General features: G+C 37.2%; 1 protein-coding gene across 3 annotated transcripts in view; it reads right to left on the reverse strand.

Annotated features, from left to right (window-relative positions):
- Nucleotides 1-569: 569 nt before the first annotated feature.
- Nucleotides 570-23,362, reverse strand: part of LOC139709378 (retinol dehydrogenase 7-like) — a 33,021-nt gene continuing 10,228 nt past the window's right edge. For all 3 annotated transcript variants that reach the window (XM_071621339.1, XM_071621337.1, XM_071621338.1), the window contains 4 exons: nucleotides 9,275-9,501; nucleotides 6,504-6,762; nucleotides 5,284-5,453; nucleotides 570-2,159 (listed from right to left, as the gene is read on the reverse strand). In XM_071621339.1, coding sequence (XP_071477440.1) covers nucleotides 1,936-2,159; nucleotides 5,284-5,453; nucleotides 6,504-6,762; nucleotides 9,275-9,501 — 880 coding nt within the window. In that variant the 3' untranslated portion in view covers nucleotides 570-1,935. The remainder of the gene's footprint in view (nucleotides 2,160-5,283; nucleotides 5,454-6,503; nucleotides 6,763-9,274; nucleotides 9,502-23,362) is intronic.

Here is a 23,362-nt window from a genome sequence, read left to right on the forward strand (position 1 = left end):
CTCAGTATTGGTGCCGTTGAATCAATCTGTGTAAAGAAAACCACTAGCAACAAACATCTAGCCAGTTTCCTCCTTGAAAACCAGATGGACAGTGTCATGGCCACAATGTCAGGGCCCTGTTTCATAAAGCTGTTTGTAGAGTTACGAACAGCTTATAAATGACTGATGATCAGTTCTGATGTGCTATACTTATCAGAATTTCAATAATTCAGCACAGAAACTAATCATCATTCGTTCGTAAGTCGTTCGTAACTTTACGAACAGCTTTATGAAACACCCCCCTGGACCTGTACATTGTACAAACCACTAGAGGAGTACGTCTCCTCAATTCTATCATGTATACAAACACATACTGTAAAAGTAGATATTTTTGCGCAACTAATTTTTCGCGCTTGGCCGGGTAAGATGAGTTTCGCGTGTTTTCAATTCTGCTGACTCAACATCAACTACTGGAACATATGGCAAGCAAAAATATTTTCCACTTTTACAGTACATAGCCCTCCACCCCCCCCCCCCCCCCCAACTAACAACACATGTTAACAGAATCTAAAATCACAGAGCCTATCACATCATTTTCAGGTATTTGCAGCAAAACAGAGACAGATTCTGACCTGTAGTTCTTGTGGGGATTACAAAAGCAAAATCTGAAGTAATATTCACAGATAGGAATGTCATGCAACAGAATATTGGCTGGATGAGAAGTCAAGAATCTGCAATCTGATATGAGTTTTGCTATGAACATAGTCATTAGTGAATGACAGTGTATAAACATCCTTCTTTTCTTACACTATAACATAACTTGCCCTAGGGCAGTATTTTCAAATAATTGCAAGTCGGTGACATCTGTAATTTACCCTCATGAAATTGCAATTATTCCTCTTAAGAGGATTTAATTGCAATTGCTTAACAGCAGTACATTCATACCATCATTACTGAACTAAGAAACAGTGAAGTCAAAAGAAACAGATGATTTTTTGACACAAACACATAGAATTACCAGTAAAAATGAATACGAATCCTTAGAAATCTCTGAACAAAGAGGTATATGAATCAATATCCTGATTATCCATATATTCACCAAACTATTCGAAGACCCAACTGTATCGACTTAATTTGCTAATGTCATTGACAACAAAGCATAATATCACAAGTCATAAAAGTATACATGATAAACATTCACAGTTGCTGAGTAACAATCATTAGGAAGTCATAGCTGTAAGTGTAACATTCATAGTAAGTTCACCAGTATGTCTTAAAGTAGTCAATCCATATAAACAACAAAATGTATTAAACTGTTCTTGTTCATAAATGGTGGCAGTGCTACCTAAAAATACAAATACAAAATAGATGTTTATATATACAATTTCTATGATATTTGTGTTTTATTTTACCCAAATCAATAATATAATAACCTCTTAACTGTCATTACGCTTAGTTTAAAAAAAAAAAGAAGAAGAATGAATACAGACCTGGGAATACAAAGGGCACGTCCAGTTTTGTCTGTGCCACTACACGATTATGGCATTTCAGTTTAGTTACTCGTTGCATTGCTTGTCTGTTAACTATCTATGAATGCTTCAAACCAGAGGTCCAGAAAAGGAAAATTGATGATATATCTCATTTGCTGTGTAGAACTAATCATACTAAGCATCCACATAAGAGTATAAGTGATAGTGAAAGTGAGAAATACATCAAATGTGATTGCAGAGTGATAATGTTTAAATATTGCAGCATGAACTGCTTTTGCCAATGAATCTATCAAAAGAACTTTTCTGGACTACACTGAAGCTGGCAATCTTTTCTACAACATCGGCATAGAATGGCAGAGGTGCTGATTACACATTTCGTAGAATTCTGGAAGCTATAACACAACAGTACACCACAATGCTCCAAGAAGTAGTTCCCATTTAGCAGTATCACCGCCAAATACTGTTTTCATCGATTGTTCTTCAGAATCTGAAAACCATTTAAGCTTATCACCCAGTCTCCAATGAAAGCTGGAAAGTAGGAGAGCGGTATCCATAGCAACCGAGCATCCCATCCTACAGCATATCGTGTCTTGGGCCATCGTGAGAAGAGGGCGTGCTCCATGGCATCGGTAACTCGGTGGATTTTTGTTGATGTGTGGTTGTCCAGGACGCTGCTGACATTTGCACGTACTGTGTATACAATCAAGAGTGCAATGGTGTCAGATATATCAGAATGCAAATTGCAGACGAATGTCCATGTACAGTCCTACGATAGTTTGCACACTGGAAATGCACAGTGATTGTAGACATTTCATATGCTTAATTTCTACTTTGTGAGCAAAGTACACGTCTTGAGCTTTGCTGTGATTGTTGCAGGTTTCTAATAACGCTATTTACAAAGCAATATGAAAGGCACTTTGTGATACGGGGGATGCTTTTCAGCACTATATACCAGCCTAAACACAACTTTAATCATCCCTCTCCTTTAAAGCACATAGAGACATTACGGTAGTGATATGCGCTATATAAGCACTGTATTATTACCTCCGCCAAGGGAGGAGGTTTAGTTTTCATTACCGTTTGTTTGTTTGTTCGTTAGTTTGTCTGTGTGCAAAATAACTCAAAAAGTAGTGAACGGATTTGGATGAAACTTGCAAGAAAGGTATAGAATGATACAAGTAACAGATGGTTAAATTTAGGTAGTGATCCGATAATTTTTGGGAAATTAATGAAGGATTTTTGATATTTTGGCAGGTAGGGTCAATGAACTTGGGAGTTCAGGCTGCGCGTATTTGAGGTTTGCATGCGCGCACTATAGTGCGTGCTCTAGTTTCTGCTGGGGCGAGGCGTGCCGCAGAGCTGAGGGTTTATGACGTAACAAAGGCTTCTACATTGCAATTTTTTCAGCATGCATACCAATGGGTGTAAATCACTGATATCTATGGAAGTAAAGAGCCCAAAGAACTTTTCCCCAGTGGTGAAGAGGAGATAAATCTCTTTGGGAAGAGCAAGATCATCGGTGGAAAGTAGCTGCTTGGCGGAGGTCTGCGCTCTCAGAGTGCTTTTCTAGTTATCATTATTATTACTATTTATGAAAACGTCTCTAAGTTATCAAATGCCTAATACCACAATTACAGTGTATAATAGTCCATGGGCCAGGCCAGATATTGGTACCACCTGAGGTGGCAAAACCTTTTTGGTGTCATTTTGTTTGTCAGGCATAGATATGCTTATCAAGCGATGATAGCATTTCAAAATGAGTAGCTTAGTCATAATAAATGAATTTTCAACCAATTTGGTCTCGTTGTTATATCCCTATACTTTTGAATCGAGACTAACCGCTATACAAAGAAGAGCACTGTCTTCTGTATGTTCACAGGTGTTCTGTTGTAAACGCGGAGCGCTTAGTCTTTATTCAAGACGGCGAAGGGAATATCCAAAGCTTATGATACAGTGTATATCCCTTTATCTAAAAACAACAACCCCCCCAAAAAAAGGCAATTCCTCGTGAATTTTACCGTATTTTTCAATTATTTATCATTTTCTGGTGAAAACGCTACGGTGAAAACGCTAATACCACGCCAATGTCGCTTTATTTCTATCCAACAATGAAAGATAATGCAAAAACAATGTACCGGTGCACTACAATACATTATAATAAATAATATTGTAAATGAACAGAGTGATTTTTGTTTAAAACTGATGTATTTGTTTAGAGGGTTTTATAAAAGCAGTATAGATAATCCCTTTTATTAGGAACTTTAGATATGATAACGGTACATTGTTCTAGATAAAGACTAAGCGCACCGTGTGACAGCTGTGGACATCATAACCCTTTGGATATTCCCTTCGCTGCCTTGAATAAAGACTAAGAGCACCGCGTTTACAACAGAACACCTGTGGACATACAGAAGACAGTGCTCTTCTTTGTATAGCGGTTAGTTTCGATTTAGAAGTATAGGGATATAAAAACGAGACCAAATTGGTTAAAAATTCATTTATTATGACTAAGCTACTCATTTGGAAATGCTATCATAGCTTGATTTAAGCATATCTATGCCCGACAAACAAAATGACACCAAAAAGGTTTTGCCACCTCAGGTGGTACCCATAACCCATTTTTCAGGTCTTGGCCCATGGACTATAATATCTGAAGGTACAACGACTGGTGTAGTGTTTCTTATGCCATCGCGAAGCCTTTGTTTACAAAAGACTTTGTTTGTTTACAAAAGGCACGGACAAGACTCCATACTATGAATAGACAATAGAAGCATCAACTGGGACCACAAACACAAATAAAAGAGTAATGATAAAATAAAAAGAGTTCAAATCAGCTTGCTGCGCTAATCTCATCAAAGACTACCTCGTATTCTCTCATCAAAGACTACCTAGTATTCTCTCCATACTGTCAAACCAGAAACATTTGTGGCATGCAACATTTGTGAATTGGAGCCAGCAGCCTTTTTTGCGGCATGAAACTTTTGTGAATGGCCAACCATGAAAGAATAATTAGCATAGTACGTGTACTAGTAATATGGGGATTACCAGTAGTTGAACATGAAGGCTGGTTGATATAAAACACACAAAAAGTGAGTGCTACTAAAGAGGTGTACCTCCTGGGCACTACTAAACAAGCATAGTTTGGAAATGCAAAATCATATTAGTCATGGCGGAAGGTCTGTTACAGCAGCAGCACAAATTTACTTGAAAGTGTACAGCATCGTACTGGCATTCAATGCATTGTGTAGACAAAAAACTTTTGCATGAATCTTACTTCCATGAATCTTCCATGAATCCTTGTGAAATTCTCAAAAGTTTCATGCAGGCAACAATTTCTGGATTACAGTCTGGTTCTACACAAGCAAACTCTAAGCTTGTGCTGGATGGTTTTACAGACAGGAAGACGAGGATTTTTCACACAGGAATATCAAAAATACTAAAGCATGAGACATTTTTGAAGGACTTACTAAAGTAAATCTAACAAAATAAAACAATGCAGACTATGCCATTTTCACAGAAAAACTCAGAAGGAACACAAGAAAGTTTAAACATATGCTAGCAGCATAAAAGCCACAATCTACTGATTTGTTTTTTCTTGTTCTTTCTTTTGTTTTGTTTAAAACTGATGTTAGACGACAAGTACAAAGCTGAATAACTCACATGTTGGCTGATTTTTGGTAAGAATTTGTAACTCTCCTGCCCCCCCCTACAAAGAAACAAACAAAACAGAGCAAAACAAACAAAAACTATGAACTGCTGCAGAGCAGAACCTTAATCTGACAATGAATGATTTCCTTTCTTGCTTTCAACTTACGCCTTTGATATCCCTCTTCCAGGTACTCTGATTGCATCTCTGGCTTCAGCCTGTTCCAGGATATGTCAAGGTTCTTGGTGAAGTTGGTCTTGCTAGATATCCTGGTTCTAAAGAAGCCTGGCTCTATGATGGAAACACTGATGCCGTAATGGAACATCTTGGCCTCTCTCCTGCATTGACAAGTAACATGGAGAAAAACCTGTCTCACATTGTCCTTGGAATATTCTTCCTCTTGGTACAGTGTCATTATGCTTCATTTTCCATCCAAACTTTTGTACTCCAGGTTGGTTCAACTCTTAAATAGCATCCTACAATTTTCTAGGAGTTTCAAGCCAGCTTCTACTTAACAAAGGAAGCAGAAAATTTGAAAAGTTTACATTGACTTTGACCGTTTGACTATGTGTTTGCTTTTCTACAATCATTACAGAATGGGGAGAAACACTAATCATACATATCAAGCAATGTAATACAACCTTGATTTATACACCACACCCCACACTTGCACATAACCATCCCACACTGCCTACGACAAGTCTCACATTTTTATGAGAGAAGGCTTCAAGCAGGTCAAGGGCTAATAAATAAGGAAAATACACTTGGATCATTCAAGTTCAATTTCTCAACATTTTCTCCAGGCTTGCAGCAAGTAATCTTCTGGCAATGCAGAGAAATTGTTATTATCGATATTCAAGCCTTACATTACGTGTCAACATCAAGTGATGGTGCTTATCTCTGAAAGTGAGAGTGGAAGTATGGTCGAGTTGAAGCATATATGTCATTCACCTCATGGCAAGAAATACGTGAAGATGTAAAGCATGAAGATATCAATTAAGTTGTGTGAGGCAAAGGATGACTCTTAAATCCAAGATATGCAAAAATTGTTGTCTCCTATTAAAAAGCTGTGCATCTGCAACTAATCAAACAACCTTCTTGCCATAAAAAACACACTTACAGTTTATACAATGAAGCATGTAAGCATACCTGCTACAGGTATAATACAAAACCACTTCTTTGTGGCAGTTGTCCTTTTGAAAGAATATCATAGTTTTCTTTCCATTTGAGAGAATTTTTAAGTTTCCCTCAGCTGACCTCATTAGAAATGGTTCCTGGAAGAAGATACCAGTCAACATAAGTATTGGGTGGTTTGTGCTTTTAGTGTGTGTGTGTCTTTCATGCAGATGAGCGGAGATGGGGGCATTACAACCTTTAATCAGGAATACCTGACTGAGTCTGAGTATGCCTCAACACCAAACTTGGAGACGGCGTAGGCTCCACTGGGCATGGCAAAGCGTCCCTCTGTGCTGGCCATGTTCACGATGCGTCCTTTGGCTCTCCTGACCAGTGGCAGGAAGGTCAGGGTCATGTCCATCATGCCAAGGGTGTTTACGTCCAGCACCTTGCGGTAGTCCTCCCTCGTGTGCCATTCCTGTAGACCACAGGCTATTGAGATGCCAGCATTGTTCACCAGACCCCATAGACCTGGCATAAGAATGGATAATTGTGTGTTTGGCAAAATAGTTAGCTGACTGATTGACTGTTTATAATTCAATTCAATTCACCTGCAAATCCAATATGATCATCACAACTGTGCAACCAGCTATCCTCTACAGAGGCCCCGTCACACTAGAGCGTATCAAGCCAACAAAGCCCAACAAATTTGGAAATTTCAAGATACATAATTTGCATCCATTGCTGATACAAAAATAGTTTTTAACTTGTTTGACTTTCTATGTATTCATTACCTATTCACAGGGATTCGCAGAGATATCAGCGGCGGATCAAGTAATTCCGTAAAGGGGAGGCGCGCCTTCGCAAAATTAAAGGGGGGGGGGGCGCATGCATCCCCCCCCATTTTTTTCTTTTTCTTTTTATTGTTTTAGCCAAAAATAAAGAGGGAGCACGCGCCCAGTGCGCCCCCCTCTGGATTCACCACTGGATATGCGTGTTCAAAATAAAAAATCTCTGCAAGTTTTTACAAATAACTTATGAATACAAAGAATGTTAAACAAGTTATGAACTATTCTAGTTTTGGTAAAGGACAACATATTTTGAAATGTTCAATTTTGTCTGGCATTTGTTGGCTCAATATGCTCTAGTATGACTGGGCTTATGTGAAGCCGTTGTGGAAGCAAATATTCTGTAAACATGAATACACCGATAAATATTCATTCAAAGTGGCTTTACTGTTGACAGGGACCAAAGGACAGAACACTGAAGCTTGCTGGTCTTTCCTTATAAAGTTTACCTCCCCCTCACGATACCTGACAGCTAATATGTTAAAGATTAATGGTAATTCATACAAAGTAGTGACAAATAGGTACTGGTCCCACTCTTCTTATTCTGGCATTTTGCCCAAAATACCTCTCATAAGGGCAACAGAGCCATTTCTACGACTGAATGTGGTTAACAGCTTTATTTTTTGGTTGCTGTGTTATGAAGAACACTGAATACAAACTTCATCTAGTCACCATTTACATACCAGGTAGTTGTTGTTTTGTTTTTTCTCCAGTTCCTAACTCCAACTTTCATTGCAAACAGCATCTGGCATCACAATGGGGTATAAAACTTTTTTTTTTAATTGAAATAATTTTCCTCACTGTCTGTAAATGCTGTTTGTATCATCTAGACACCACTTGACAGTGGTTATTGATGATTAACTCTGTGCCTTGACATAAATGCTCAGCCAGACTTCTCTGAGAATACAAAGACACATGTCATGAATCACGATCACTTGTAACCTTGCCAAGCGTAACAAATGCGTTTTATATCACCATATGCTTGTTATTGTATGAAGTGGGGCGGCAAACGGAGTAACATGGCATGTTTTCAATTCAAGTGCAATAAAAAATTCCATCCTAATCCTGCATTATTCCAGGTTCAACTAATCTACAAAGCAAGTAGACATTTCATGCTCTGGCAGTGAAACAACACACTGCTGACAAATTGCTACTAACTTTTATTCCATTTTTACAACAGATATCAAATGACCATACAAAGCTTATGAGGACATTATTTTGCCGACAATATCGACCAACTCTTAATGTATTCAATTCCTACGTCAGTCTGCCAAATTGATATTGTTGTATCTAAAAATATAGGAAACCACTAAATATGTAGTGCCTGTAATTTTCTTCTTTTTTCCTATAAGTTGACAGAAAGAGTTTAAAAGCTGAGCTTTAAATGGCAAACAGGGAAACATTTTCATGCTTTCCACAATATTTCATACAAAATACAGGTACATTGTACATCTAAACTTTGCAACTTGGTTTCTGTTACAATACTACTACTACTACTACTACTACTACCTATGGGAACTTTTATTGTATTTCACACACATTTCTGGAGATTCTGATCACAATCGGCTGATTGCAGCTTTAAATAGGTTTCTACAATAAGTTCGAGCATTTGACATCTAAATCATACGTTGTATGTACAGTGACTAAACGATCATGCCTTCACAGATGATATTTGGTCATTAGAAAACAGAAGGGATGCTTTTGCACTGACTTCAAGCATAACCTACATCTACTTCAGCACATTTATGTAACTTTGAGATGAAATCTGGTAAGGTTTGGGGAGATTTAGAAACAAGATTACTTTTTGGGACAACATACTTTGTATTCTTTACCTCTTTCAATCTATTCTAACTGTATCTCTGTAGTTTACAATGTCCACTCAACCTGAGGGTATGGAAAAAAAAAACTATATGCTAAATCCCTCAGCCAAACGTCTCACACATTGGTACATTAATACTGTATGTATACCTCATATATTTAGCGAGTCTAATTTTTTGCAAATCAGGACTTCCCAACAACTTTGAGAGTGGTTTAGTTTGTGATCCGTGGAGTACAGTATAATGAAGTAATGCATGCGTGCATGTGACATTCATGATAGGGATAAGACTTAATATTCTCGCATGTCTTTAAATTTGTGTATAATTCGCAAAAATAAAACCTTGTGAAATATACCGCATTTAAACAGCTGGCCTTACCTCTATCACTGGGTATTGTTTTCTTCACTTCTTCTAAAGCTGCTTCCACATGTTCATGTTTGGTGACATCAAGCACCAGCACCTTGGTACGTTCTGTGGTCTCAGCATCAAGCTGCTCTGCTCCCTTGGCTGTCAAGCACCCAGCGAAGACAAAGACACCTAGTGACTCTAGCTGCTTGGCCAGGAGGTTGCCAAACCCACTGTCACATCCTGTGATCAGCACATATCTGTTCAAAGATGCAATAAATTGTTATAAATAAGGTGGTATTACACAGACCAAGTCATTAACTATCAACCAAACCTTGGTTAGTCCATCACAGAGATTACATGTCAGGAGTGCCACAGTGATAGGCAGTGACTATCATATACTGGTATATACACATGGCAAGAAAACAGTGAAAATATTCAACCACTTGTAAGCTTAACTCATGAGATGGCATTTATTGCCTGTTTGTAATTTGAAGTATTGTTGGCATCTCATTCAATTCCAAACAAGAACTGAATGTTAATTCAGTCTTGCCAAGAATCCTTGACTAATGATGATTACCATAATTTCCCAAACCTTCACAATGTCACATTTCACATTTGTCCTTTTGACTTTGTTATAGCATCATGTCTGGCACAGTGTGAGAAAGTTAATCCCTTGCATGAAAGAAACTTTTTGTATGAATAGATTAAATGCTGCTGCTGCTGATGGAAAAAAGTCCATGTTCTACAGAAAGCTCCAAAAATTTGTAAAGTAATGCACACAGTGCAGTATTGATGACACACACAAAAAAAAATAACTCACAAAGCTGTCCTGTATGTGCTCTCTTGCCTTTGGCTACACACAGAATTATAATTCAACTGAAGCAAGCCCTGACATGAGATGCCATTGTGAAGATACATGGAGGTTTTAACAATGGAATGAATTATAGTTTGCCTCCTCCTCAATAATTTTTCCCATTCTTTTGATGGTGAATCTTCCCAAATTGATACCCTACACTAAATGGGCACTCTTGAAGATAAAGTGGAAAACATGTGTAAATTGTGGTGGCAAACATTAATCATCTCTTCTTTTTTTGTATCCTCTTCCAGACTGTCCCCTACAGCATGCATTTCTTACAGTGAATCACTACAGTATACAAATGATGCACGGGTCTCAGTTCGTCAGTAGGAATTGTGTGCATAAGGTACATGTAACTACGGAATGCTTAACCCACGAGGCGAAGCTGAGTTTCGCCTCATGGGTTTAGGCTAAATTCCATAGTTACCGCATGCACACAATTCCATCTGATGCACAAAAAGACACATGTACATCATTTGTTTTATCGAACGGTGACAAATTTTGCCAGAAATTAATTGTTTTTTTCATATTTCTGACAACATGCAAGTCTTTCTTTTTGGCTTGCCATAGATGGAAACCGTGCATCAGCAATTACTGATGCATGGTACTGATGCATGGCTGGCCATCTCTTGTCAATTGCGCTCACGGGCTCCTTGTTATCACTGTATGAACGGCAAGCCATCTCTTCGCGAATTCTTTGATACAAGTACGTGCAACATGTTTACTACATCTATCGCCAATGATCTTTAAAGCGTGCTGCCAGTAAAAATTGACACATGGCTCTTGACCAACGAGATTGCAGGATTCTCTCGATTGGCTCTATAATCATTCATAATGCTTGCTTGCTTCATGTACAATGAGTTACACATACACTTGTATGAGTGGTGCAAGCTTTGTAACTGACTCGCATGGAGTATGATCAATGTCATACTACCTGGTATGCACACCGAATACAAATCTGGAAATTTTAAACACAGGTACTAAATGTATATTACATTCGGAATACATGTAATTTTACTTTTTCATGAATTTCCAGATTTACAGTACTCTACTAACATCAGTCACACTAAATTCAGTACATTGTATCAAATAAGATTTTGATGGAATGCACAATCAAACTTTGGACAAACATAGACATCACATTTGTCTCAAGGTTATATCACAACACTGACAATGTTCAGTGGGATTCACACGGCACGCTAATTAGCGAAATAAAAATCTTGAGATTTGCATCACAATCATAATCTCAAGATTTTTGCCTGTGTGGACACAAAAATCCCACCAATTATTGCTATCAGCATCATGATGCAATCCCAAGAAATCTTCCGCTTATCTCTGAAAATTTCACCTCGTCATGACTGTGTGAAGGCTGGACCAAATAATCTCAAAATTTCATATCCCATCATTTAAAGCACACATCACACCAGCGTGTGCACCACACCACTGTGACAAGCAAGTACAGAGGGCTTGCAAAAAATCTCTAATTTGGATCGCAATCATTATCCCACTATTTGTCCATGTGAATGCTTGCAGAAAATCTCAAGACATGTGTTGCGATGCTATCAGGGCAATTACCCCCCCCCCCCCCCCCCCCCTTACTGGTTAGTGATAAGGTTAGAGTAAAGATTAGGGTTAGGTATGGAGTTATTATCCCACTATTTTGTATGTGAATGCAGCTAATATTTGAAAAGTGAAATGCCATTATGTATTACATTGTAAGTGTGCTACAAAATGGCAGCAAAAGAAATATAATATCATTATCTATCAGATTTTCAATGGGTTGCTGCCAGGCATGGCCATAAAGTCACAGTCATTCGAGAGGCCTAGGTTACTTGACATTCACTCTTGACAGACTTTGCACTCTGTTTTAGAACACCTAAACAGAGTTATATTAAACTGTACTGACGACAGCGTGATCAAAGACCTACTATAGCTTGCTTATCTTCCACAATGTTAGCCTTTTGTCAGACCTCATGGCATAGGTTTATATTCTACATCGTGACACGACTTATTTGAGTCTAGTTCACCTGCAAGGAAAGGGGTGAGAGCGCACCCAAGCAGGCAGCCACTCGGCATTTTCAAACTTGGGATTTGCCTCACCTTGCTAAACCACATACCGATACATTGATGTAACATACAAGCCATACAGTACATACATGTATCTAGTGTGGTAATCTACCAGCTGTGCATTGATTGGCCAGTTGGAATCATAGATTAGTGGTACAGAATGTACTTTGTCACTATTTGCATAAAATCTGCACACCAAATGTAGGCTGATGTCACGTGAACGATAAACTCGCTGACTGGCCACTCCCATTTTGGTAGGGAATTTGCACTGGAAACAATGGTTATGATAAGAAATCAAAACCAATATTGAAAAGGCCTACCAGCTGACTTTGTTCACCCAAGCTTTCACCAGGGGTCTTGCGATAATTTCATTCCAGCCGAGCCAAACTGTCAGATTTAAAATCACAGTACATTGTATTAAACAAGGCCTTGTCATAAGGATACCACACTGTACACTCAGGATATGCATAAATTTGTGAGTGTGTGCTCTTGTAAACAACTTCAATTGGGGATATTATAGTGTTTCACTCCAGGCAACCAGGGATACATTTCACACTGGGCATACCTTTGTATGCCCATTTGTTCAGAGCAATAAAACAAATGAAAAGGCACATTCTTAAAGGCCCTGGTGGCACCTTAATTGCACCTGCCTGTTCTGCATATTTAGGACCTGTATCTAGGCAAATAGCACTTCACACTATTCAAATACAGAAATTCAAAAATGTTTACACATATCTTTGATTGTTGTGTACGCACCTGTATACACTCCACGAAGCCTAATTTGTTAAATACTTAAAGGACAAGTTCACCTTCATAAACATAAGGATTGAGAGAATGTAGCAATATTAGTAGAACACATCATTGAAAGTTTGAGGAAAATCAGACAATCCGTTCAAAAGTTATGATTTTTTGAAGTTTTTGTGCAGTACCCGCTGGATGAGAAGACTACTGCAGTGTATGAATAACTTAGATGTCACATGCGTACAACAATATAAGGAAAATATAAAGAGAATTTCACAAAATTCCATCTTTTGAAAAAAAGTACACATTCCCCTGACTCGTTACCGATACATGTTATGGGTAATATTATTCCCCCTGCCCTTAGAAAGAGGCAAGTCAATTGCTCTTTTATTATGCGAAAAAAGTGAAAATATGTTGAATTTTCTTTTATATTTTCTTTATACTGTTGTACGCATATGACTCACAAGCTGTAGTAGTCTCCTCATCCAGCGGTTCCAACACAAAAATTAAAAAAATTCATAACTTTTGCATCGAATGTCCAATTTTCCTCAAACTTTCACTGATGTGTTCTACTAATATTGTTGCATTTTCTCAATCCTTATGTTTATGAAGGTGAACTTGTCCTTTAACTGAATTTAGATAGTTTTAATAGTTTTCAATTTCAGTAAGTCAACTTATTGGAACAAAGTATATATCCTATAACGTGAAGCGGGCTTGGCCTCGTACGTGGTGGGTACTGCATCATTGGTATATGTGTGACGGAAGGAAAACTTGCAGTATAGACGTTGCAGTGATGTTCAGTCTTGCCTTTATTCCCCAAGCTTTCAGCTGTTTCACCAGCCTTTCTCAAGGGCTTGATGAGACATAAACATAAAAGCAAAATAGCAACCAATTTGCATGCAAATCAAAAGCAAATCCCCACGCCTTAAAAGGTATGTAACTAATGTGCTTTAATTTATGTTGGTTTATGCATTACTGCTGCTATTACCTATAATAAACTACTACTACAATTTCATTTTTTTCACTGCAAGTGTATGTGATAATACTGCCTTTTTGTTGGAGAGAATGTACAATATTGCTGTCCATGTTTGTTCGATTTTCTTTTGCCTTGTTTTTGTTTTTGTTTTGTTGTTTGCATTATTCTGTTGAAATGTACGCAAATTGGTGTTACTGTCTACATTCCATTTGATTGGCTTCTTGTTATTACTATTTCTATTTCTGTTCAAATGCATGCAGATTGGTTGCTATTTTGCTTTTATGTTTATGTCTCATCAAGCCCTTGAGAAAGGCTGGTGAAACAGCCGAAAGCTTGGGGAATAAAGGCAAGACTGAACATCACTGCAACGTCTATACTGCAAGTTTTCCTTCCGTCACACACACACACACACACACACACACACACACATATATATATATATATATATATAACTTTTTTTCTTCTTCCAGAAACAAGTAATTGAATATGCCTGGTAACCTTGAGCAGACTATCATATCCCTTTTTGAAACATCTTAAGAGAATGTGTGTTGTATGTGTGTGTGTGTGTACTTAGAACAGAGAATGTGTTTATCATTCCTCTGTGTCACAACTACTGGAAGTTGAATTACTGTACAAGTATTTAAAGTCTACATGTACCAAAGCATTGTGCACTACAAGCACACAGGCAGCAGTAGTGAAATATCAGGGGTCATAACATTGTACAAATCTATCAATACAGGTTGGCTGCTTGGTTTAAAGTACAGGTGACAAAGATATCTTTAGTCCACGATCAAACAATGTGGCTTGTCCTTGCAGAGATAACATTTAGTCAATTACATGATTTATAAGATCCCACAGAAAGTAGCAAAGCTATCCAATGATTGATATTATTTATGGTTAAAACCAATAATGTGTACATTGATACAGACATCTTAACACATCAGTCTTTATTTATCTAATACATCGTGTTCAATGTGTAAATGAAGTATGGCATTTTCAAAGAGAACATTTTATTTTTGCGATTGATCATGAGTACAGTACTATTTTTTGCCATATTTCCTCAAGCTCTCATTTTTTTTTTTTTTTTTTTTTTGGTCATCCTAATCTGTCACACCTGAGTGATTACTTTTAATAGGTAAGACTAATTTCTTGGTCTCTTTGTGTGGTTTGTGCAATATTTACAGATAATATAGCAAATAGCAACAGTGACAATTGTAATTTGGGCATTTTGTCTTGTGTGGATGTACATACACACAAATCCTGTCACATGACTCATAGAAATAGTTACAGCGTACTATAATGATATGATACATGTATGATGCCATGTTAAAAAAGCAATAGAACAGATAAATAATTCATAGGAAAAAGTGAATTTCCTCTGATTTTGTCAATCTACATTACACATTAATTTCTTTTTATATCACAAACAATTTGAATTCAGTATGAATAGTGTCTGTAAGATTCTCTGGCTTTGGTGAAACATAAGGATGTCAGTTTCTGCAAGAAATCTGAGTAGGTTTGATGATTTTCAATTGCTGTTGCAACATATGACATGTTCTGCAAAATGTTGTCCACAAAACCATGATATCATGAATGACAGAATACAAAGATATCAGACAGGTTTTGGGATAGATATCATTTCAACCTTTTTTTCATGCAACTTTTAAATTCAATGTAAATGTATCTCTTTTTGGTATCTCTTATGATTATCAATTAACCTTTACCTAAACCCATTCTCATAATGTGTACATATCATCTGTTGAGAATGAGAAGAGCTTTAAGTCTACTCGAACACTATGGGTTTTGTGGTCACTTAACACCCTTATCATTCTCAACCGACGATATTTCCTTATTCAAAGAATCCTTTGAGTGGTTCACAGTATACAAGCATGCTTTTTAGTGGACCTCTCAATTCTTTTTTTTTCTTCTCAAAACATAACTTTGTATTTTGCCAGTATGTATGTATACCTTCATTTGTTAACTATCATTCATCCTTTGCACAGTTGAATGCAGGCATGCTTTTGATATGATTCCTGATTGATGAGGTTTTATGTTTTGTTGGAAAAAAAGAATGAAAATAAATGAATTGAATTGAACTGAATTCATTCCTAAATTCAACATTTTTTTTCTTACACTGAAACCCTTACATTCTGCTTTTTCTTGTTTGCTATTTTATCCAGAACTTTATGACATGTTTCATGTAGATTGTATTGTGAAAGGATTGTTCGCATTCATCCTTATTCATGACTGTATCTATCTTTGCAAAACATTTCCTCTATGATTCCATTAAAAGTTGATTTTTACACATGACATTATTGCTTTATTCACATTTTCAATATTCATCTTAACATTTGCCTGTTGCCTATAGACATAGATTGACAAGTCAATACAACTACATACATAAGAACAAGTTATAAAACTGCTTTTGCCAAAGTGCAAATTTTCTTGCAATTGATTGTTATTTGAATGAGGCAATATTCAGTTAACTTTACTTGTTTATGAACATTAAATTTCATGGATGGGAGTATAATAGTAAAAACCTTAATTTCACAGTACCAATGGATCTCTATTTTCTGTATAAGTACACAGAGAAATGCTACAAATATCCAGACTCTAATTATGTCAATCTAGTAAGTTCCACTGTGAACTTTGTCTTCATAATTAAATGTTATCTGCTTCTCCTCTTTACTCATTTAAAAGTGTCCCCCTCACACAGAAATGCTTTCAAGTTTGAACAATACATGGTACAGGTCTGCCCACTTGTCCAGACTATACTCTGTATAGACTTTGGAATGTATTTTTTGCTGTGAAAATAAACACAGATATAAAACTATTTCAGGCACACATACAGTCTTGAAGCAAATTCAAAATACAAGCCTATAATCACAGCCATTCCCTTGAGTTTGATTACATTTATGTTTAGTCTAATTGTGGATTTTTTTTTCTTATTTTCTACCGTGGATTGGATTTTTTTTCCCCCAAAGCAGGCAGCCTGTTTCTGTTTGAACTATCAAAGTTGATGATCCACGATGTAGTGAGATGCCATCTTGTACTCTTCATTATCCTTTGGTCATCATCATCAGGTCTGTTATTGCAACCCTGGAATATTTTTTCATGTGGAAATTTAGTTCTGCACCTTTTTGAATAAGTGCCAAAAAAAAGGTCCAAGATGAGATTACTTTTCCATTGCAGGATTCAACGTTAGTGGTAGCCCAGGGCCACTACAAATTGATGTTGGGCCACCAGATTTCAAAAATGGTTATGTTTTGGTGGCCTGATAGGGTAACATGATTCAAAAGGAAAAGTTACATTTGTTTTTATTTTGGCCACTTCACTTCTTATTCGGGCTACCAAAATTTTAGATTTAAAGGTTATGGTCTTGGCTTGAACGAGCCACCAGAGAAAAAGTTAGTGTCAAGACCTGCATTGTATCAGAATAGTCCAGATTGCATGAAAGTTTTTACTTGTATGATACTCTCATGCATCAGTCAAGGGAAAATGATCTATGACCCCATTTAAAGTGCAGGGCTGGGGCAAGCCCAGGCCAGGCACAGCCTCAATTAGGGTACTCGACCCCACAATTCTGTGTGTTTACAGTTCAGGGCTTGGCCCGGGCATTTAATTAAAATCTTTCAATATTTTATTGTAGTGGCGCTCGCTCTGCTTGTAAACAAACGATTATTTGGGAGTGCGCCGGTCGCATTGTGGTACCGTATTTTTCCTGATAACTCCCAAGTTTCAAACTCTTCTTGCTGCTGAGATTTCTACACCATCCAATACATGTATGTACAACCAGAGGAGTAGGAGCAAATTTAGACAGGAAATGTCGTACCTCAGTCTCAGATGCATTAATTATTAACTTAGTCTGGATTGACCATTTAAATGGATCAGTGATACATTTCCTAATGCCCTGTTCTGCAGTCTCTCTGTCACTCATTGGGAATATTGAATACATGTAAACCTGTACAGTGTATGTCATCAGTGTATACAGGACTAAAGACCAACGGCTTGAATGTCATACAAAGTTGAAATTTGCAGTGGGAAAAATAAAGCCAGGTATTTCATGATTTCTTTCTGCCAATCCTTGAAATTAAGGCAGCTTCTCTTTAACCATGATGAAAGAGTGACTGATCTGTGTGGTTGAGTTTACATTGTAACAATTAATTCATGTAAGTTTATGATATATGTGACATTGCAAATGTACATTTGTAGTTTAACCATTGTAAATGCTTGAATGTGTCTTCAGCTGCAATGAGCTAACTGTCTTTATACACTTTGCAAGTTTGGGATAAGTATCACCATACAAACATGTGTTAATACCAAACATTACAGTCTTAAAAACAAAACTACTTTCTGATTTAAATTTGTAAAATCTGAATTTTGATAGTAAATTTGTACATTCCATTTTATCAAAGTACAATGTAATCATATCCACCAGCAATCTATACACCAATCTTCATAAAAGGGTCATTATGATTGTCATTTACTAGTCAGGTGGGTCAGCAATATAATCAGGATTTTTCATGATCAACACAATCTAATATGATTCAGTCTGTATCTCATGAGAGACCATTCTTGACTTGTATTTTAATAACGGAGTAATCTCCCTCATGAATGAATCACATGCTCATTAAACAGGCATATTGTCAGCCTACAGCAAAGACCAGCAGTACATAGCCTAGAGCAAAGCTGTACAGATCTCCCTATGATACTGTGCTTTCATCCTGATTGAGGCCAGTGTCAGCTGTGTCTACAGGGTCAAACAGGGTTTCAGGCTGCTTGCATTGATCTTGTGGGGATGACATTCCTTCAACGTCTGACCACTTTGTGATCAATCAATCTCCATTGTGGTGAAGTGTGTTTATTGCAAGGTCTCCGGGGTTAATATCAGGTCAAGTACTGTTGTGCATAATCATAAAAGTACACAGTTGTTATTGATTCAAAGGAGTTTGACAATATCCAACTTAACTTTTAGAGGTCACATAATGGACAATCCCTTTAGACCTTTTTTAATTTCTTTAAAATAACAACTTGAAATACATCCACATTTACAACCGTTATCTGTAATGATTTGCTAGAAAGATATTCAGTTGACTCTGGAGAACTGTGCACTGATGAAAGCTAGCATACTGTTATAATTTTCAGTTAAATTTCAATCAAAAGATTGAAGTCCTCTGATATTTATGTTCAAAAGTCGATTTTAAATCATTTCTTTTGATCAAATAATGCACACAATCATTTAAAGATTCTTCCCACCAATTCAACTATGGGTCAAAGATACATACATCTATCACTGAAATACAGTTTTGGCTTATGGCCATAATTCATTAGAATTAGGACCACTTGAGAGTGAACACTAAATTGTGGATGAATTTTCACTTCATACTGGATAGAAGAATTATGCTGCAGGTGCCTTGAACATGTCTCACTGACCAACCTCACAGTGAAATCATCCACGTGTACACCTCCACAAGTTCATCAACTTTCTCGCTCACGTACATGGCAGGGTCAGTGCCTGTGGAATGCATCACAACATAAATATTTCCTGGAAGCTAGTCTCAAAAGGTCATTTTCATTTGCATGGTGTGGAGGGAATATATATGAGGCTCATCATCTCCAGTGTTTGGATCAAAGAATGTGTAGGGATGTTTGTACAAAGCGTGTTTATGTCAGCAAGCTGTAAACATTCCAAAACTATGCCACATGAACACCAAAATAATGTTTGTTGAGCAGAGAAAATCAAGACAGATGCCTTGACCAAAGTAAAGAGAGAGGGCATCATCTATTTTGCAATCTTGATATGTTAAGAAGGTAATGAAGAAGTTAAGGGTGTGTAGTTCAGGTTTATGACTGTTTATGTCCTTTCAATGAGAGGTGTTCCAATGGTTAGAAATCTAGTTGGCAATCAAACATTCCAACAATGTAACATACGGTTACAAGTTCAAATGATACTGTTAATTAGCAATCCAACACTCAAACAATGTAACACAAGGTTGCAAAATAGATGATGCACTGCATCCCAAATTCCTGAAAGGGATGACGTGCATAAAAACTGTACAGCAGTTTTAACACCAGTCAATTTTTTTTTTGAATTTGTTTGTATTTTTCTCACATCTAAACTGTCCTGTCATCTTAAGCATAAAGAGTCCTTATTCCTACATTCTTTGTAATATCATCTGCGTCTCTGGTATAAATTGAAGGCAAATGAATTAGTTTGTGAAGCTGTAAAAAGGTATGGGATAGTTACAAGTTCCTATGTTTGATCATCAGCATCAAGAATGATCACATTATGAAATTGTCGAAATGCTCTAGATGTAGATGGGTGAAATTTTGAATACTGTAAAACGAGGAATTTTCGCGTGCATTTTAATTTCGCGAATTTCGCAAGCGCCAAGATTCGCGAAATCAAAATGCACGCGAAAGTTCTTGTCTACACTGTATGCATTGAATGACAGTGGCAGTTCGCGAAAATTTAATGCCGCAAAAAAGGCCGTCGGCTCCAATTCGTAAAAAATTTATGCCGCGAATATGTCATGTTTTACAGTAGATTCCACCATTGCAGTCAAACACTGGTTTGTTTAAATACGACGAAGAAAGGTTCAAAGTAATTTGTCTCTTTTTGTATATAGAAAGTACAAATCCATAAGAAAAAAATCTTCAAAGTGACCTACAATCATGACAAAGTGATTTGCTTTGTTGACAGTTGTATTTTGAATCCAAGTTGCAGACAACAATTGAGGAGCTAAAACATTGATCTCTTATAACAAGTTTAAGAACTAACTCCGTCAGCAGACAAGATATTTGATAATGAGTATAAATTTTACCCACAAAGATTTCTAAAAATCTATAAGAGCATCAAATTTGCTGCTTTTTCAAAGAATCTAAGATGGCTGCTTCTGACCAAATTCAAGCAGTCTTCTATGTGTGAGAAGATGTTAAACATATAAACTACACATGGATGTTTAGAGGTTAAAGGACAAGTTCACCTTCATAGACATATGGGTTGAGTGAATGCAGCAATATTAGTAGAACCATGGAGGTATTTCTACCTCCATGGTAGAACACATCAGTGAGAGTTTGAGCAAAATCGGACAATCCGTTAAAAAGTTATGAATTTTTGAAGTTTCTGCTCAGTCACGGCTGGATGAAAAGACTACTATAGCTTGTGATGTCACATGAGCACAACGATATAAAGAAAGAATAAAGAAAATTCAACATAGTTCCATTTTTCTCGCATAGCAAAAGAACACTCGCCTTCTCTCTTTCAGAAGGCAGGGGGAATAATATTACCCTTAACATACGTCAGTAGCAAGTCGAAGAAATGTGCACTTTATTCAAAAAGTAAAGTTTTGTGAAATTCTCTTTTTATTTTCCTTATTTTACTGTACACACCATATATTTTGCGAGTCTAAATTTTCGCGAATCGGGAATTCCCGACGATTTCGTGAGTGGTTAAATTCGCGATCATGGATTCCTGTACTGAACAAAGAAGTGTACACGCGTACGTCACATTCACATCAGGATCAGAGTCAATATTTTCGCGCGCCTTTAATTTCGCGAATAGCACCTGACTCGCGAAATTCGCGAAAATAAAAACCTCGCGAAATATTCGGCGTATACAGTAGTTGTACGCATGTGACATAATACACTGTAGTAGTCTTCTCTTCCAGCAGTGACTGCGCAGATACTTAAAACATTCATAACTTTTGAACGGATTGTCCAATTTTCCTCAAATTTGCACTGATGTGTTCTACTATATTGCTGCATTCTCTCAATCCTTATGTAGTATGAAGGTGGACTTGTCCTTTAATACAATCAAAGACATTTTGTTACATAAATTTTCTGCAAAGAAGTCTGTGATATCACATACTACTGTATGTGTATATGTCATGTACTTGTACCACTTGATTTATGTGTGTCCCAGCTCACTTGGCCCATTACTGGGCCTCAGTAGATAAATAGTTGCAACTGATAGTCACTTAAAAAAAAAAAAGAACGAAGGATAAGAATTTGAATGACTATTGGCAATATTACTTCATTTCTGATACAGCCATATTAAATTGCATTCAATCAGAGGTTAGCTGCAGGTGAGTCAAGCTCCGTTTTGATTGTTTAATTACCTACAGCTGTATTATCAATGATTTGGTTTTGCTAATAAGACACATGATCCATAGATCTTAGCTAAAACATATTCCGGTCTAGTTCTTTGAAGACTAACAAAACGAACTGTTGAGCAAGACAGTCAGTCAGTGAGAGACGTGAATCTGAACCTTGTCTGACCGTTTGGCATACAGGGAACAAGAAGCAGGTCAATTGCAGGATAGACCTGTCAAATCTAATCTATTGCAGTTGTTATTATCCATCAGGTGTAGAATGCATCATGAGCTTGCTTGTGCCTGCGAATACAAACTCTGATGTTACTAATGCTTTCCACATCATTTTGCTGCCTTTAAAAAGTAGTAGTCCCTAGTAGGTAAACGCTCAATGTGTAAAGAACCAGAACATTACTAAATGCTACAGTTTTCATTCCCTCCTTTACATTTTATGATTCCTTCATTATGTCACTTCCTGACAGATCAAACTCATAATGCAAAATTGGCAATCTACATTGTTTTCATCTGGCTGCCATGTTGTTGAGTGCAGAGCCTCTGAATGGTTTATCTGCAAAACACATATACACACAATAGGGGAAAAAAACACCCTTAACCTCAAATTACACTAAGTGGCTTCTTCCTGTGTGTTAAAGAATTCTCCTTTCCCATAGGAAGTGATATCTAATAAACTTTGACATTTACGCAGTCATTATTGTGTTACTAGCTTAATAATCTGAAGATGCCAGTTCTGTTCCAATAACACATTGTCATGCATGTTACCCATGTAGGAACTCCTCATTAATTTTGCCCAACACTGGAGTTCTTTTGTTTGTTTGTTTGTTTGTTTGTTTGTTTTTTTAAACCAGGCCAGCCACGTCTGCAACCAAACCTGCTGACCACACATCTTTCCAGCCTTGTTACATAAAGTAGCGATTGCCACATCTCCGTTTGCATGGTTACAGGTTATTGAAAAGGAGTTCGACCAATCATAACAATGTATTCCGCAAGCTCGGAGATGGAACTTTCCTCTAACTTTTCCATCCTTTCATCTCTGCCCACACTTCTTGACCAGCTTTCGACATGAAAGCATCGGAAACATCACGTTGCCAACTCGCTCAACATAATCTCGCTTTCAAAACGTTGGATTAGCAAATTATTCTTCTCTTTCTCTATTTCTCTCCAAAATTTCATCCTTAATTTCGCCTTCTCGCCGAACACCATTCGTCAAAGGATTTATTCATCCCTTTCTCGTTTACACGAATCATTACATGTGTCGTGTTTTATGTACAGAAAAGTGCAATAACTGAACCTTGAAATTGGACAACCACTTCCTTTAATCTTGCATCAATTCAAGACGCAGCCTCATAGCTGGTAGTATATTGTGC

The sequence above is a fragment of the Diadema antillarum genome, unplaced genomic scaffold (assembly GCF_040938485.1).
Source record: "Diadema antillarum isolate AM-2024a unplaced genomic scaffold, OU_Dant_1.0 seq00001428_RagTag, whole genome shotgun sequence".
Lineage (NCBI taxonomy): Eukaryota > Metazoa > Echinodermata > Echinoidea > Diadematoida > Diadematidae > Diadema > Diadema antillarum.